Below are 17,873 nucleotides of genomic sequence, written 5' to 3'. Positions count from 1 at the left end.
CCACAATTTGGTTTTTTGTTCTCCTGTTATGAAAGATTAATATCATGGCAGGTTTGTTATTATTTTTAAAGCTATTTCCTGTTCCAGTTTCTTATAGAAAAATTAGTGCTTATTCATAATTTTAAAGATATACAGATCATAAAAAGTCAGATCTGACTGCCATTATGCTAACATAAGGTATAAAATTACAAGGTAAACAATGGTCAAAGTTTGTTAATTTTAGACCATGGTTAATCAATAGACATTTCTGAAAATAACTGTTGTAGCCTTTTTCACCTTACTTGTGTGTGTGTGTGTGTGTGTGTGTGTGTGTCATACAAGTACATATTAAATGTTTAAAGGACAGGAAATAGTTGTTACCCCAACACCCATATTATCATATCATAAAATGAAAAACACAGTGCCTGCTAATCACTTATCTAAAACTAGAAGATTTAACAAAACCAAGGAAGCTTACCTGATGAGCATAAATAGTATCATATATCATAGTCCACGATATGCAAGCTACATATAAAGGCAGAATAGCTAACCAATTGCAGGAACCATAGACAGCAGTCCAACCCATTAAAGCACCCCAGTTAAAAGTCAAACCTGGGGAATAATTGTAATGAATGAATTATTTTATTTGTTCTTGTTAGACAGCAATTATAAAAGAAAACTGAACTTATGCAGAGAAAAAGAGCTGAAGTCTGTTCACAGACACCACATGGGCTGCAACAGTCATAAGAAATACTAACATAAATGTCACTAAAGTAAATAACCTATGTACACCCCTGGTAGACTGTGTGCAAATTACCTCTCCTCTAGGATCACTTCATATTATCTCACTTTACTGCAGACAGGTGTGATTTTTGGCCCAGAACTCAGTACCTCCAACTGCTTTAAACATATTACCTGGATCTAAAATTCTAGTTTCAATGGATGCTAACTAGATCACCCTTATGGCACAGCCACACAACAGATAAAAGTGGAACTCACAATGGGCAAGAAATGTAGGACTTGTTAGCTTCCTCCCCATTCAAAATCATAACCAGCCACACAATCTTGCAATGTACAGTAGTACTTTGTATGAAAGTGTGATTGACATGACTGGCATAAGTAACAGTCATCACAGTGGTTTGTAGACTTCTGCCAAATCATGGGAATTGCAAATAGCATAGCCTTCTTTTTATCATTTTTCCACAATCTCAATGCTTCAACAGGTTTGGCAAACTTTACGTTGTGCCCACTGTTTATCTTGGTGACCGGTTTCACTCCAAAATAAGCACAATACACTTTTTTTTTTTACAAATTCTGTAACATCTTGTCTTTGCTTGAGGACTACATAACTTCCACAAATACAAAAAATAAGTTTAGATTGTTCAAACACTTGTGTGAAGACATCTTACTCACGTTTCAGCACAAGTTTGACACAACCTAAAAAATGAAATTAGCTCACACTTATAAACACTGCTGCATGCAGTTCTCAGGGTCAAAAAAACAATTTAAGGCAGTAATGCTGACATGTGGAGATTAATGGGCACCTTCCTTCTTCAGAAATAACAATCTAGATATGAAGAGATCTTTTAACACGTGCAAAATAGTTGAAAATGCTATGAACTGTTAATGGGCGATCTAAAACAAAAAGAAAGCAAGCTGCAGTTCACTCTGGATTCCACCTTTACCTCTGAGGGAGGTCAACCTTCAAAATCTGCTGCTGAGACCGTGGTGAGGAAATATTTCTTCAAGTTCAAGCCTAGCACTTTTCATCTAGCTCTGAGGGAGGTCAACCTTCAAAATCTGCTGCTGAGGAAATATTTCTTCAAGTTCAAGCCTAGCACTTTTCATCTAGAGGATCTGTATCACAGGCTGTTATTGTAAATAATGTAAATAGAGTAGTTAATGTTTAATAATTTTAAGGTAATATTTCTTGCATGTTCTTGTTTATAAGTGTGTGCATATTATTGCATGATACAGCCACTCCCCGACTTACGTAAGGGTTGTGTTCCATGGAACTCTACGAAAGTCGAATTTTACGTATATCGGAATTTCGATAAAGGCTTATGCAGCACTCAACAACTATGCACGCTGAATTTGATTGAAGCAAAAACAAAGTGTTCGACAAACATGCAAATAGAATTATTTATTTGATTTTTTTTTATCTCATGCACAGGAAAAATTACAAAAGTGTACAAAATTACAAAAAGAGAGAGGAGACAGGCATAATGTCAGCAAGTTTTACCTTTCGAGCATTGTTACCAGAATTAACTCTCCAGCTGATAAACACACCTGTGTAGAAGTTGAGTGCAGTGGAGATTTAGAAGGGGTTTTTTCCAACACATCACAAAATTTCTCTGCAGCTGCAGAATCAGCACTGGCAACTTCACTGCATATTTTAATGTTTTGGAAACCAGCGCAATGCTTGAACCTATTAAACCACCCATTGCTTGCCACGAACTTGGCTTGGGGTTCACCGTACTTATCCTTAATATTTTCATAAATACTTCTTGCTTTTGCTTGAATGACCATTGGACTCAAGGGGCACTTGCTTCTGAATCTGATTTTCCATCCATATTATTAATAGCATCTTCGATATAACACCTGAATGCTGTTTTGTGATCACTGTTGATCTTAAATGCATCAATCTTTTAACATGTTCTTTTATATGCACACCGTCCCTTAAAATAGTATTCCCTCTTGAAGCAGTGAGACCTAATTCCATGCAATAGATGATAAACTTTGTCTTGCTTCGTACTTCTTAATTAATCATCTTCATTTCTAAATCAATTTTGTTTCATTTCCTAGCACTGCCAGCACTTTCACTTTCCACTGATCCCTTTTCCCCTCACCATTGTAATAAGTAAATAGGAATGAAGAGAAGATTCTGAAAATTTATTTATGTTTTTTATATGATTGAAGATTTCAGTGAAGGGGAACTCATTTCACCATAATACCGTAACGTAAAAACTCACAGAATTCCAGTTATTGGTATTATCACAAATCCAATAAGATAGAGTTTACTACCCATTTATAATAGATTGCACTAACAGAAAAGCCCAATGTACCGGAAAGTGCAAATTGTTTTTATTGTTTTTATGGTTGTGACCTCCAGAAATGTGTTTTAGAAAAATATCACTAAGGTGTTCAAAATTGATTCTTATATTATGATAATGATCATAATATAAGTTGCAGCATGCATTTAAAATACATTTATCTTATCACAATTTTTGATTGTGAAAATTATCAAGTTTGAAACACTGTGCAAGCATCCAATTTTTCCAACACTCAGAAAAATCTGCTTCTGAAACAATGGAAATGGATTGCCAGTTTTAGGGAGAGCAGTCAGGTTCCCCATAAGTCATAATTCTGTGTTTTTCAGCCTGCACAACATGCAAAAAAGTGGCCTACAAACACGCTTTTATGGACAAAATCACCTATATCGTTAGGAGCAACAAGCTCTAGTGCCATTTAAAATAATAATCTGAATCTCATACTACCATGTTTGAATAACTTTGTACATTCAATGAAGGAAGAGAAATTTTAGCAGATGATGGCCATGCTGGAAGACTTAACTGCTCATATGCCAAAAAAAAATGAAACAGCCAGACAACTCATGCATCAAAACGCATTGTGTGAATATTTATAAACTTTCAAGAGCTTTAAATATGCATCGGGATGCTCAGCACATAATGACACTGATGCTTACCAACAATTAATGAAACAGGCAGATGGAAATTTGAGGGATTCTCATAATGGGATCTTATGATGATCAATTTTCCTAGAGTCCACTGCCATAGGTGAGACTTGGTGTTTAGTCTATGAGCCACAAACAAAGTTTGTATCACTGACTTGGAAACAGCCTCATTTTCTGGAATAAAAAAAATTTCGACAAGACAGTTTGAAAGTGATGCTAAGTGTTTTTTGACCATCATACACTATATGAATTCATTCCTTAAGGAGCAATACTCTGAATAAGGAAAGATAAATACACGTATTGCACCAACCGTGAGAGGCAATTCAGCAAAACAATACTCATTCATGATCTAGCTTCTGCCTCTCTTCTTTGGGGAGAATTAATCCTTGCTTGTTGTTTGTTTGTTTGTTGTTTGGTTTTTAGGAGCATTAGCAACTAAGGCCATATTGCTCCGGGAATATGCGGTGGTCATTCCCTGACCTTTCCACAACCTCCATATTTGGTGGTGATGGGCTCGAACCCTGGTCTAATCAAGAAGCGTGTGCTATGCACTGCTGCTCCTTCCCACCTGGCTACGGAGGCGTCTTAATCCTTGCGTGTATATATTTCCTGAAAACTAAATCTTCAGAAATTCAAGGTCTAATATCAAAAAGTTTTGTCTTTTTGGCCTCCAGTACTTAAGTGATTTATGGTTCTAATGTACTTACACTATAGTTTCAATAAACTTTTGTTTGGGATTACACAGAAAAGCACATAGCATACTTACCTAATATAATCTGTGGCCAGTAAGTAATTCGTTTCATTAATGGATATATGGCAACAAGACCCAGAGAGCTTATGCCCAAAAGAATGCTGTAAAAACGTAAAAAAATAACTGTTGCTGAAATAAACTACATAAATAAATAAAATAATTCAAAATTATTAGAGTAATTTTAACTATAGAATTACTTCCCACACACAATTTTGGTAATTTTATTTTTAATCTCTCACATTATATGATAAAAGGAAGTTTTAAAAACTAAGCAGAAATATAAAATAAACTGAACAAATCTAAGTGAAAGAAAATTTTTTTGAATTTTTGAAAAAATTACAAAAATTTCTGAGCTTTTCACATAACATTCTTATTACTTTCAATGCGAATAAGTGAAAAGCATAGATGATCATTTGGCCCCAACTTCACAGAAGATAAAAATGTTTAATTATCTTAGATTGCATGCAATAAATCATAATAACAGGTGGAAAATAGTTTAAAATGGAACTTATAAAGACATAAAAATAATTATTTTAAAGAACAATTATAGACTCAATTCTAATACTATATTATACAAGATCAAAAAGCAATATTTGAAACAATAGTCTTGTTATCCAAACAATTTCCCAACCAACTGCACATTCAAAAATCAGGGCCCCAAAAACCAAAAAAGGAAGCAAACCAAAATTCCATGTTAAGTTTCTACAGCAAGAGAAATTAAACTTTTTACTGTTTAAAAAAATAATAAATGATGGAGATTGAAAGCGAATATTATACTAAAGAAATACTAAAATTTTATAAAGTAAGGTAAACAAAATGAATTTAAAATAAGGCAAAAAAAGTAATAAAATACAAAAACTATAATGAAATGGGTAGCAAGTTTCTCTGTATGCTATCCCAACCTAGCAAAACAAAACGTGGAATAAATCAGTGTCAGTAATGATGCAGATTTGAAAATGAAAAACATCAGTGTCATAAAAAAATGTTGCCAACTAGGATATTAGAATGAGATCACAATTTTAGGAGAAAAGAAGCCTAAAAGGTATAGAAAAAATAAATTGAAAATTAAAACAAGAAAACCCAAGTTGGTTAATGCATGCAGTGCATAATTCAATTTTTCTGTGATTAACAGAAATGAAAAAGAAAATATAGTCACCTCTTTATCAATTAATTACTAAGATAATAGCTTTGTAGATAATACTTAATAAACCGTTACAGTTTTACGTTCTACAAACTTGGCCATTTAGTTTAATTATAACTGTATAACATTACTCTCCTCCTGGCATTTTTTTAACAGTGCTCTCTCTCACTCTCTCTCTCAAACTGCAAATTGAATGAAGAATATGCACAATTATAGACACAATATACCAAACCTACCTCATAGCCTTAGTTTGTTTAGTCACACACACACACACACACACACACACACACACACTCTTTTTCTCACAAACAACCCTTCTAAGTACACGCTCGAGGTGAGAGGTCCTTTAGGCACCTCAGATCACAACTTGGTGATTGTCTCTTCTCCAATGGGGCCTTTATCTCATGGCTATTCCCAACCTCTTACTGTTTCGCATTACAAGAATGCAAAATGGGATGAACTGCGAGATTTCTTTTTTTCTTTTTCTTGGTCGAATTACTCTTTCAAAATTTCTGATGTCAACATTTGCTCAGATCATGTCAGTGAAATTATTCTTGCAGGAATCGAATCCTTTATCCCACACTCCACTTTAAAATCTTGTGCTTTATCTAAACCTTGGTTTTCCAATAAATGTGCTAAGGCTGTTCAAGAGAAGAAGGTTGCATATCGTAATTGGCTTGTTTCTAATTCTTCAGTTTCATTTTCTGCCTACACCAAAGCTAGCAACAATTGTAAAGCAGTTATTAATCAGTCCAAACTAGAATTTGAACAGGCTAAGAGTAGAAAACTTGCTTCTTGCCCTAATGGTAGCCGAGCATTCTGGCCTCTTGCCAAAGCTATTGGCCACAACTTTTGCCCATCTCTGCTCCCACTTCTGTCCAAACCAGATGGTTCTGTTGTCACTTCAGCCAAGGATAAAGCTGACCTGCTAGCCTCCCATTTTACTTCCAACTCACGTATTAATGATTTTGGTTAAACACCTCCCACCATTCCCAACACACTCCATTCAATGCCTCCTGTGGTTTTCCATCAAAAGGATGTCAGAAGGATTTTGATGAATCTTGATGCTAAGAAAGCTCCAGGTCCCAATGGTATTTCTCCACTTGTTCTTCAAACCTGTGCTCCTGAATTTACTCCTGTTCTTTGCCGCCTGTTTTCGCTTTCTTATTCCAAAGGCATTTTTCCTTCTGCTTGTAAATTTGCTAATATCCAGTGAGTTCCTAAAAAGGGTGACAAATCCCTCCCATCCAGTTATCACCCCATTGCAATTACTTCTTCTCTTTCTAAAGTAATGGAGAAATCAATTAACCGCCAACTATTAAACTACGTAGAAACCTTCTGTCTGATCAACGATCGCCAGTATGAATATTCCATCAGTGTTGACCCATGTTACCCATTTATGGACTAATTCAATGGAAAAGTTCGGTGAAACACAAACAGTTGCTTTGATATCTCAAAGATTTTTGATCATGTTTGGCATAAAGGACTTCTAAACAAGCTTCCATCTTATGGTTTTCCAACTCTTTTTTGTAATTGGATATCCAGTTTTCTCTCTGATCACTCACTGAGAGTGATCGTAGATGGCTCTCTGTCTCTAACTTCTCCACTAATACCAGTGTCCACCAAGGTTCAGTTCTTTCCCCCACTCTTTTCCTCTTGTATATTAATGACCTTCTTCCATTGACTGGAAATCCTATCCATAGTTTTGCCAATGATAGCACATTGCATTCCACTTTCCATTTTGAGAAATCTTGCCCTGCTCAATCAGCTTCAACATCTCGAAAATCTGCTACCAATTTCTTAAACGCCGATCTCCAGATAATTCTCCAGTGGGGCAAAGACAACTTAGTTGATTTCAATCCTTCTAAAACTCAGTCTTCTCTTATCTCGCAAAAAGGATTCTTCTGCTCCTAGGCTTATCTTTGGTGACACTCCAATTTCTAGGCAACATGATATATTTCTTTTGGGGATTACCCTGATTTCTAATCTCTCTTGGCACAAGCACATTACAAATATTGCTTCCTCTGCATCTAAAAAACTTGGTTTTCTCTTTCGCTCTTGGCGTTACTTTTGTTCCAAACAGCTGTTCACTCTGTACAAATCGCAAATCTGCCCTACCATGGAATATCGTTCCCCCAAAACCTCTCTCAGCTTCTTGATTCCATTCAGAAGAGGACAGTTAGGTTAATTAATGATTCATCTCTAAAGGGTCTCATAGATGTACTGTTTCTGCTGCATGCCTCTTCTACAGATATTTCCATGGGCACTGTTCTTCTGAATTGGCTTCTATAATTTCCGCTCTCTCTTTCAAAACAGTCCGAACACGTGCCGCCACCAGCCAACATCCATTTACTGTCCAACTTCAAACTCACAGAACCAACTTTTTATCTTCCTCATTTATTTATTCAACTGCTGTTTTCTGGAACAACCTTCCTTCTTATGTATTTCTTGAAAATTACAGTCTACAGAAGTTCAAGTCCAATGTCAACAAATATCTTTCATCTTCTCAACCTCCAACCCAAGCAAGGTTCTAAGTACTATTGGCTTTAATACCTCTTGTGTTTCGGGTTTACATAAACCCTTCCCTTTACCCCTGATGGTAGTTACCTCTTTGAGTAAATCCCACTTCAGCACACTGTGATCACTGCCACCTAGTGGTTCCTTTATCTGCAGATTCTTAATGCATGAAAAATCACTACTGATAATCAGATCAAGAGTATTACTCCTAGTTGCCTTCCTAACATTCTGCTGTAAAAAACAGTCATCCAATAAATCCACAAAAGCCTTGCCAGTTTGTAAGTGACCAACCCACAAATTCCAGTCAATCTCTGGGAAATTAAAATCCCCCATTATAAGACACACTGATTTACTGGCCCACTATTTCTCTGCACAACTGCTCATTATACTCATCAGATTCATTAGGCCTATAACACACACCTACTCTCATTTTTCCTTTCCCAGTGCTTATGTCACACCAAACAGACTCAACATTGCATTGTCCACCAACATCAATTGGATGCACTTCCTTAGATTTTGTGTTTCTTAACTAACAGCATAACCCCTCCTCCCTTCCTGTCTTATCCTTTCTGTACGCATTGCACTCCCCAAATTCTAATTCTGCACTGCTTATGTCTGTGTGACACTCTCTGATATCCCAACAATATCTGCCTTTGATGTCTTGACTAGCACTTCAACCTCATTAAATTTATTAACTGTACTCCTAGCATTGATATACATGCAAGTATATTTGCACCTGTCTCTACTCTTAGTTACCCTAATACAGCACATGTATTTACTTGTTCCACTATGAATCCCAGAAGTCCTGGAAATCCCCATTGCCTTGCTTTCTAGGCTGCTGCTCAATTGCATTTCAATACAAGCAGTGCAAGAATCACTTTCACCTCTGCCAGTGGCTACTGTTAATCAATTAGTCCGTGTATATCTCATATGTATATATGTCAAAGTCCCTTCTGAAGTTAAAACCTGTGCCTCTACCTTTAACTACTGCAACATCTTTTTTCATCTTCCAATTGACAATTGCATGATCCCTTCCTGACAATGGTTCCTCTACTTTAAGCCCTGTGATGTCATCTGATTTGTTAGTAATGATGAAATTAAGAATATTCTCACCCCTAGTACTTTCTCTAACATGCTGGTACAAATAATAATCATCTAGTGTGTTTAAAAATATTTTTCTCCATTGCAAGTTTTCCTCCCACTTATTCCAATCAATCTGGGGAAGATTAAAGTCTGCCCATAAGACATTTGCACTTGCCTACCTATTCCAACTGCATGTAAAGACTTTTTTTCAACATTAACCTTTACTTGTTAAGTAATTCCGCCAGTCTCCTTCTCTTAAAATCATTAGTGCCAATGTGTGCAACAATATCACCCTTTGTGCCCTTAAAAGATAATATCTGCTCTACAATGTCATCAACCTTTTCCCCTGGCAGACATACCCTGATCCTGTTCCACCTATCCTTTTTGCACAATATGTTCCCCGTTTACCTGACAACAGAGTCACCGACAACAACTAGTTCCTTTGGGACCAGCGCATTCTGCCTTGGGGGTTGGCGTTGTGTTATGTGATGTTCAAGTGCAAGCTCTTGCATTGATGTGGGCAGCTGAGAGCTTGATGGGCCCCTCAATTTAAATCCTTCAAGCTCTCATATAGGCCCATAACAATGCTGAGTTGGTGTCCAATTTCCTCACACTCTTTACATCGTGCACACATAAAAACATTCCCCTTGGCAATATCATGTCCCGATTTTGCTCCACAAAAATCAAACAAGCAGTGCATTTCAAAAGGCTGTGATTCAGAGGACAACCGCCCCCTCAGTTCTCCCCTGAGCCACAGCACTCCCATTAGTTTGAGCCTTTTGCTTTGCTGCTCTGGTCTGAGTCATGATTTCTATTCAATTTCAAATAAAATTCCAATACAAAATATAAACCTAAACTTATATCCCAATGCAGTTATAACACTATATACAGGGTGTCTCAAAAATATTGGTACAAATGTTTAGGGGAGGTAGGTAACATCTAAAGGAATGTGAATTGCATAGGAACCCATAACCGAAAACGTCACGGGAAAGTAGTAGCAGAGCACAAGAAGCAGAAATGGCACAAGACAGTAATTAGTGACAAACATTTATTTGACATAATATTAACAATGGCGTACAAGATGGATGCATTTCATGATGTTATAACAGATGCTCAAAGGTTCCACCATTAGATGCGATGCATGCGTGACACCGACGTAGCATGGATTGGTGGACACGGTCAAACACACCTGGAGTTTCTTTGACAGGAGCAGCAGCGCAGACGAGTCTCGCCACGAGATCCATTTCCGTCTCCACAGGCGATTCATACACGATAGATTTGAGGGCCCCCCACAGAAAGAAATCAAGGCTTGATAAATCAGGTGAGCATGGGGGCCAGGAAACGGGTCCACCATGGCCAATCCATCGACGCCCAAAACGCCTGTTCAAATAGTCACGAACTCACCTTCCATAATGGGCAGGCACCCCGTCATGTTGAAATCAAATGTTGCGTCTCACATTTGCTGAAACATCGTCAAGTAACCCTGGTAGAACTTGTTCAAGAAAGATCCGATATTTAGTGGAGTTCATGCGGGGTGGTAACAGGTATGGGCTGACTAAGCAGTCACCGACCATACCTACCCACACATTTATTGCGAAGCGATGTTGTGCTGCATGGGGGCGCACACAGTGTGGTTTGTTGTGAGCCCACAAATGAGCATTGCGCTGATTGAATAAGCCTTCCAGAGTGAAATAAGTTATAGGCTGGAAAATTCAAGTCTTGACCACTTTTTTGGAGAAACCACTGCACAAAAGCCACACGTGCAGGAGGATCTTGGGGGAGCAGTAACTGAACCCTTTGGAGATGAAAGGAGTGTAAGGAATCATCGTGCCAGACACGCTGTAAACTGCAACGAGACACTCCTAAGGCAGAGGCAATGGCACATGTGCTGGTAGTAGGATTATTCTGGACGGCATTGAACACATTTTCTTCCATGGCGGGAGTTTGCATCGAACGTGGTCTGCCCGCACTACTCTTGTTACCTCTAAATGACCCATAATCGCACAAATTTTGATGCACGTGTGCAAACAAACAGTGGTCCCGTACATGTCTGTCTGGGAAGCATTCTCGATAAATTCGTTGAGCGGCTCGGCCATTGCCCTCTGCTAATCCATACACTAGGTGCATGTCTGCCAGCTCAGTTTGTATATCGATGCATGCTCTTCGTGCAGTGACTACTGCTTGAATGAGTAAACCAGAAATTTTCCCTCTCGCGAACTGATGAACAGCGCCATCTACCGACTTACGGTGACATTTATGGTTATGGGTTCCTATGCGATTCACATTCCTTTAGATGTTACCTACCTCCCCTAAACGTTTGTACCAATATTTTTGAGACACCCTGTATATGTAGTTTAGTATTGAATATTATCTCCAAGTTACATTTGAGACTTTCTTATCTCCTGTCAAGTTATATGTATTAATTTATAATGTTACGTTTGTAAAAACTAGGTATATTTATAACTAGGTATACATATTTAGTAAAAACTAAATATGTATTTAGTTAAAAAAGCACAATTTAATTGATGTAAATCAGTATGAAATTTAATAAGATTAGTAAATTTTACTGATTATTGATACTATACTATATTGATACTATACTCGCTATCTAGTTTTCTGTTAAACCTTATGCTACCTAGTTTTCCGTTATCTAGTTCGGGGTACACATTGTATTGTATAACAATGGCAGCAAGTTATGAATGGTAAATCTACAGACACGAAGTATTAATTACTTTCAAAATCGCACTATCTAAATTCTAAATTTTACACGAATTAAAAATTGGTATATATATACACAACACCAGAACAGTACAGGAGACTTATAAACAATATTAAGAATGCATAAGCTAATTCAATTCATTCATTTCATTTCAGCACTAAGCTAATTCAATAATGCATATTTTAATTATTGATTGATGGTATAGTTGTTATACTTGACTCGTATAACATAAAACTTTGATTTATCATATGCATATTAATTTATGATTGAATATTCACAGAATTTGATTATCTTTATTCCACCATATTGTGAAATTGAGGGAGGAGAGGAGACTTTACAGATATTAAAATAAATGAAGATGAGAAAATACAGGGAGTGCAGAAATGAAGTATCCAAGATCTCTCAAGGGATGCACCAACTCAATAAAATAAAAGTAATAAGAAAGAACTAAAATTTTTCTTAATCAATCAAGAAACTTTAACAAAATTGAATGAATTTAGCACCTTGAAAATATGGATGATAAAAAATACCAAAATGCACATTCAATTACGATATTTCTTTTTCTCTTGATTAGACTGAATTCATATCTAGACTACTAACAACTGAGAAGCCAGAACAGACTTTGTAATACCTGTGAAATGAAGATAACACTAGAAATGTGGAACAAACACCTGTGCATTACTACTGAATAATTATTTGTTGCTAGCATTGTCTGTTTGCATTTCAAAATACACACGTGTATACAGAACTGCCAAAGGATAACACTTGAAACAAAAAAGGGAAAAACATGTGATCATAATAATTAGTGGCCACAAGCAATGTTGTACACTAATCTTGTTTTACTTCCAAAACATAAAATTCTGTGTATGATATTTGAATTAATATATAAATTGGCAATAAACTTCCAATATACCAGAAAAGATGACAAACTACAAGATAAAAAAAAATAATGAAATAATATAGAAATTGATATGATATGATATGATATGATATAACTTTGATTTCTTGTTATAAAATAATAAAAGTACATTATTTCAAGCACTTTACCAGTCCCAGTTCAACTGTAACAAAGTAAACAATGCTAAAGCCATCTTGCCTACAAGAAATATCACAGCATCCTGCAGAGTTATTTCACCTGAAGCTAAAGGACGAAACTTGGTTCTCTCAACCTGAAAATTTAGGTTACATAATATTAACAAAAACAAATAATTATGTGACTGTCCTAGAAGTTAAACTAATTAAATGAAGTATACAAATTTTACATATTTTTAGGAAGAAAAATATGCATAAGAAAATAAACTATTCTAACACTTGATACATCATGATACATAATTTTCATAAATGAGCATTATGTTACAAACCCTTCACCAGGTTGGTGTGCATATGAACAAGAACCTGGCAACAGGTTTGTGATGCAATGCTCATTTATTAAAATTATTTATTGTGGTGTACAATATGTTAGAATAGTTTTTCTTGATGGCTATCAACATGGAAAAAAAAAAAAAAAAAAAAATTCTCATTTAAAGACAAGATTAAAACAAAATATTATTTTTGGTTGCTATTATAAACTGACAATAAAACAAATAGTATTTTACATTAACAAATTATGAATGTTAACTAACGCCATGACAGCATAAAAAAATTCATCATTCTGCTATAAGTTACCACAACCCATTATTTACCCTTAAAAAATAATATAAGTTGGTAATTGTGAGTATCTCTTCTGAGATACTTAAATGAAGATAGAAGGTTAGACATGGAAATAAATAACAGAATAAGGTAATGAATAAAAAAAAAGCAAGTGAATTTTATTTTGAGAAAAGAGAAATTAGTAAAAACAAAATCTGCTGCCCATAAAACAGCTTTTAAGCCTATTTCAATCTATGGAGTTGAGGGCTAGATAAGTAGCTCACATCTGGTGAGTTATGGGCTTGGCAAACCCAGGGTCCTGAGCTGGACATCATCATTCTTCTTTCTTGCTTGCTTTTCTACACACACACACTCTCTCTCTCTCTCTCTCTCTCTCTCTCTCTCTCTCTCTCTCTCTCTCTCTCTCTCTCTCTCTCTAACACAGGATTTTTTTTTTTTTTTTTTTGGCTAATGCATAATGCAGCATAAGCCTCAGGCTTCCTTGCATCTTGAGGAGGAGAAGAAGAAAGAAGAAGAAGAAGAAAAAGAAGAAGAAATAAAGGGAATGATCAAAAATTAGAATCTTCAGAAATGAGTTTTAAAAAAAATAATAAATTTTTGTTTTAAAAAAAAAAAAGGTCTAACATATGGAAGCAATGACAAAACCATATTACAAGTGAAAAAATAAAGAACTTTGGATTAATAAATATCCAACTAAAAGTTAAGCAAAGCAACTTAGGGAGATGTGGGCATACAGAAAGGATGGAAGGGAAATCAGCAAAACAGGTATTTGAAGCAAAAAATGAATGGTAAAAGGCTCAGAGCCTGAGAGGAAGTGGGATCAATGATGCCAAGCAAGCTTTAGAAGAAAGAGGGCTTATCATATATTATAACTAGGGCTAAAGATATAACAGTATATAGTAAGAAAAGGATATAACAACATGGAAAAAATATAGTGAATGGAAAGCTGATAGCCCAGGACTTATTTGTGCTACCAAACTTCTATACACAGACTGCATAACATATTTGGTTGATGGTGTTGATACGCAAGTTACATTTCTTCCTTTAGCAAACTAAAAAAATAAATAAAAAGACACCCAATCTTGTGAAAATTAGATATTTTTTAAATTTAAAATATTTTAAAGTTTAATTTTTTTTAAACATGAAACATCTAACTTTTGACAGAATAGAGTCAAGTTTTGTGAAAACTATTTGGTATGTTTTATAAATTTTACTTCCTTTCATAAAGGAAATAATTAAAGCTTTAACATGAAGTATGAATAATACTAATTAAACCATGTGAATTTGTTATCAAGCAAATTTTATTGAATAAGAAGGATATACAAAGAATAAGAAGGATAGGACACTCACAACGCATCACAGACATTTTGGAATTCCACACTGATTATTTTCATCCAGCTTCCATGGGCAAAACTTCAGAGAAAACTAAGTTTTTTTTTTTTTTTTTTTATAAATAATCATTTTCAGTCCTATAACACTGGAAATGAAAAACATTTCTGTTCTTCTATATAATCCTATTCTGCAAATTTCCATATTCTTCATGGAACAGTTAGAAAATGCTATTTTATCTACTCAATTTACATTGCAACTATACGGAGACTGAAAAAATATAATTTTAACAATACATAGGATAAATTCAGTAAATTTAAAATTCATGCATATTTTACAATATAAATTATTTATATGCAATTTATTATTTAAAAATTGCATAGAATATTATATGTAATATTTTGCATATAAATAATAAAAGCAAGAAAGCTTATACAGCATCAACAAAAAAAAAAAAAAAATTCCCATCAAATTTATGGTCTAGGAATGTTTTGTTCAGAGCATCGCACACCTACAAGCTCCAATGAAGTGGTGCTCCATCTTCTGGAAGATTAGGTTGGGCTGTAGGTGTGCAACTGAGGAAATGCATATTGTTCCAGCATGGCTAGGTATGTGATATCCTCCAAAAAGAAAGGTATGACAATCACATCCTTCTTTAGACCAGACCAGACCACACCACACATTCACTTTTGAGCTGTCTTGAATGTGGATACAGTGTGGATTTTCAGAATCCAACACACACAAGCACCTGCAGTTAACTTTTCCTGAAATGTGAAATGCTGCCTTGTCAAAAAACATAACTTGAGAATCTAACACAGTTGTTTTATATTATAGAAATCTAGATTCCATTACTCAAGAAATCATGGTTTTGGTCGATGCAATCAAGAATACAGATAGTGAGAATCAAGAACTAGATAGCGTAATACAAAGCACTGTATTAGAAATCCGTTAGCTCATTATAGTATTATCAATTAATAAAAAATAATATTAATCTTATTAAAATTCATTGTTAATTAAATTGTATTTAAATGGAAATCATGACCCAGACTAGAGCTGTGAAGCAAAGATCACAGACTAGTGAGTGCTGTGACTCGGGGAGCAACGAAGGGGCGATTCTCCAACGCATCACAGTCTCAAAAAATGTGCGAAATGTGAAACGTTTGCCGACCTTTCTAAAACAGCACATGATCTAGTCAAGGAGGATGCCTTTGTGTGTGCTAGGTGAATGGAGTGTCAAGAAATTAGGCCCCAACTCAGTGTTCTGATGGGTGTCTATGGGAGCTTGAGGTGTAGGGTAAATACCCTCGAAGAAATTAATATGAGGGGCCCATCAAGCTCTCAGCTGCCCAGCTCAATGACAGAGCTCACTCCTATGCATCAGGCAAAAGAGAGACAATCTCCAAAGCAGAATGCACTGTTCCCAAAGGAACTAGTTATTGAATATGTCAGGCAGATGGGGAATATACTATGCAAGAAGGATAGGTGGAACAGGATCAGCATATGTCTGCCAGGGGCAAAAGTTGATGACATTGTAGAGCAGATATCTTTTAAGGGCACAAAAGGTGATGTTGCTGTACACATTAGAACTAATGACATTAAGAGTAAGAGATCTGCAGATTTACTCAACAAGTACAGGTCAATGTTGAAAAAAAGTCGAGTTTGAGTTGAACGTGAAAGTGTCTGCAATTCTGCCCAGACACGATAGGAGGGAGTATATGATGAGAGCCTTGTGATCAATTCTGCCCTGGAGAGATTGTGCAACGCTCAAGGGGTAGAAATTTTTTTTCAGCCTGGTCTGTGCTTGTTGACAGGAGAGACTGCTTCTACAGGGATGGGGCACACTTAAATAGAAAGGTTGCAAGAATATTTTGTTGATGCTATTGAGGCAGCATTAGGTGGGTCGGAAAACTGCTAGCTTGGTGAGATACACGGACTAAAAGGTTAACGGTTAACGGTGGCTGCAGGTGATTCTTGCACTGTGATTCAATAGAAGCAGTGCAAGAATCACTGTGAAAGTGATTCTTGCACTGCTTCTATTAGAATGAGAAGCAGCCTGGAAAGCAAGGTAATGGAGATTTCCAGGACTGCTAGGAGTCATAGTGGAACAAGTAAATACATGGGCTGTGTTAGGGTAACTAAGAGTAGAAACGGATGCATGTATACTTGCATGTACACCAATGCTAGGAGTATAGTTAATAAATTTAATGAGCTTGAAGTGCTAGTCAAGACATCAAAGGCAGATATTGTTGGGATATCAGAGACATGGTGTCACAGAGATATAAGCAGTGCAGAATTGGTATTTGGGTAGTACAGTGTGTACAGGAAGAATAGACAGGACAGGAAGGGAGGAGGGGTTATGCTGTTAGTTAAGAAACAAAATCTAAGGAAGTGCATCCAATTGATATTGGTGGACAATGCAGTGTTGAGTCTGTTTGGTGTGAAATAAGCACTAGAGAAAGGAAAAAATGAGAGCAGGTGTGTGTTATAGGCCTAATGAATCTGATGAGTATAATGAGCAATTGTGGAGAGAAACAGAGTGGGCCAGTAAATCAGAATGTATTATAATGGGGGATTTTAACTTTCCAGATATTGACTGGAAGTTGTAGGTTGGTCACTCGCACACTAGCAAGACTTGTGTGGATTTACTGGATGACCGTTTTCTACAACAACATGTTCGAGAGGCAACCAGAGGGAGTAATACTCTTGATCTGATCATCAGCAGTGATTATTCATGCATTAAGAATTTGCAGATAAAGGTACCACTGGGTGACAGTGATCACAATGTACTGATGGGGGAATTACTTAAAGATGCAACTACCATCAAGGCTAAAGGGAAGGAGGCTTTTGCTTTCGTAAAGGTAACTACAGAGGTTTCAGACAGTTTTTAAATTCTGTACAGTGGGATCAACTGATGATGTTGTCAACATTGAATTCTAAATGGAAAGCCTTCAATGACTTAATTTTGGAGGTTACTAGGCTTTTCATTCCAACTAAGAAATATTGTTGAAGG

General features: G+C 36.0%; 1 protein-coding gene across 2 annotated transcripts in view; it reads right to left on the bottom strand.

Moving 5' to 3' along the window:
• Positions 1–13,049, bottom strand: part of LOC150080589 (4-hydroxybenzoate polyprenyltransferase, mitochondrial-like) — a 39,475-nt gene extending 26,426 nt beyond the window's left edge. For both annotated transcript variants that reach the window (XM_090381303.1, XM_090381304.1), the window contains exons 1-3: positions 12,932–13,049; positions 4,440–4,525; positions 458–591 (exon numbers count right to left, since the gene is read on the bottom strand). In XM_090381303.1, the coding sequence (XP_090237429.1) occupies positions 458–591; positions 4,440–4,525; positions 12,932–12,975 (264 nt within the window). In that variant the 5' untranslated portion in view covers positions 12,976–13,049. The remainder of the gene's footprint in view (positions 1–457; positions 592–4,439; positions 4,526–12,931) is intronic.
• Between the last annotated feature and the right edge of the window lie 4,824 nt (positions 13,050–17,873).

The sequence above is a fragment of the Mastigoproctus giganteus genome, chromosome 9 (genome assembly GCF_048544385.1).
Source record: "Mastigoproctus giganteus isolate SK-2022 chromosome 9, ASM4854438v1, whole genome shotgun sequence".
NCBI lineage: Eukaryota > Metazoa > Arthropoda > Arachnida > Uropygi > Thelyphonidae > Mastigoproctus > Mastigoproctus giganteus.
This window is presented reverse-complemented; position numbering and strand designations above follow the sequence as displayed.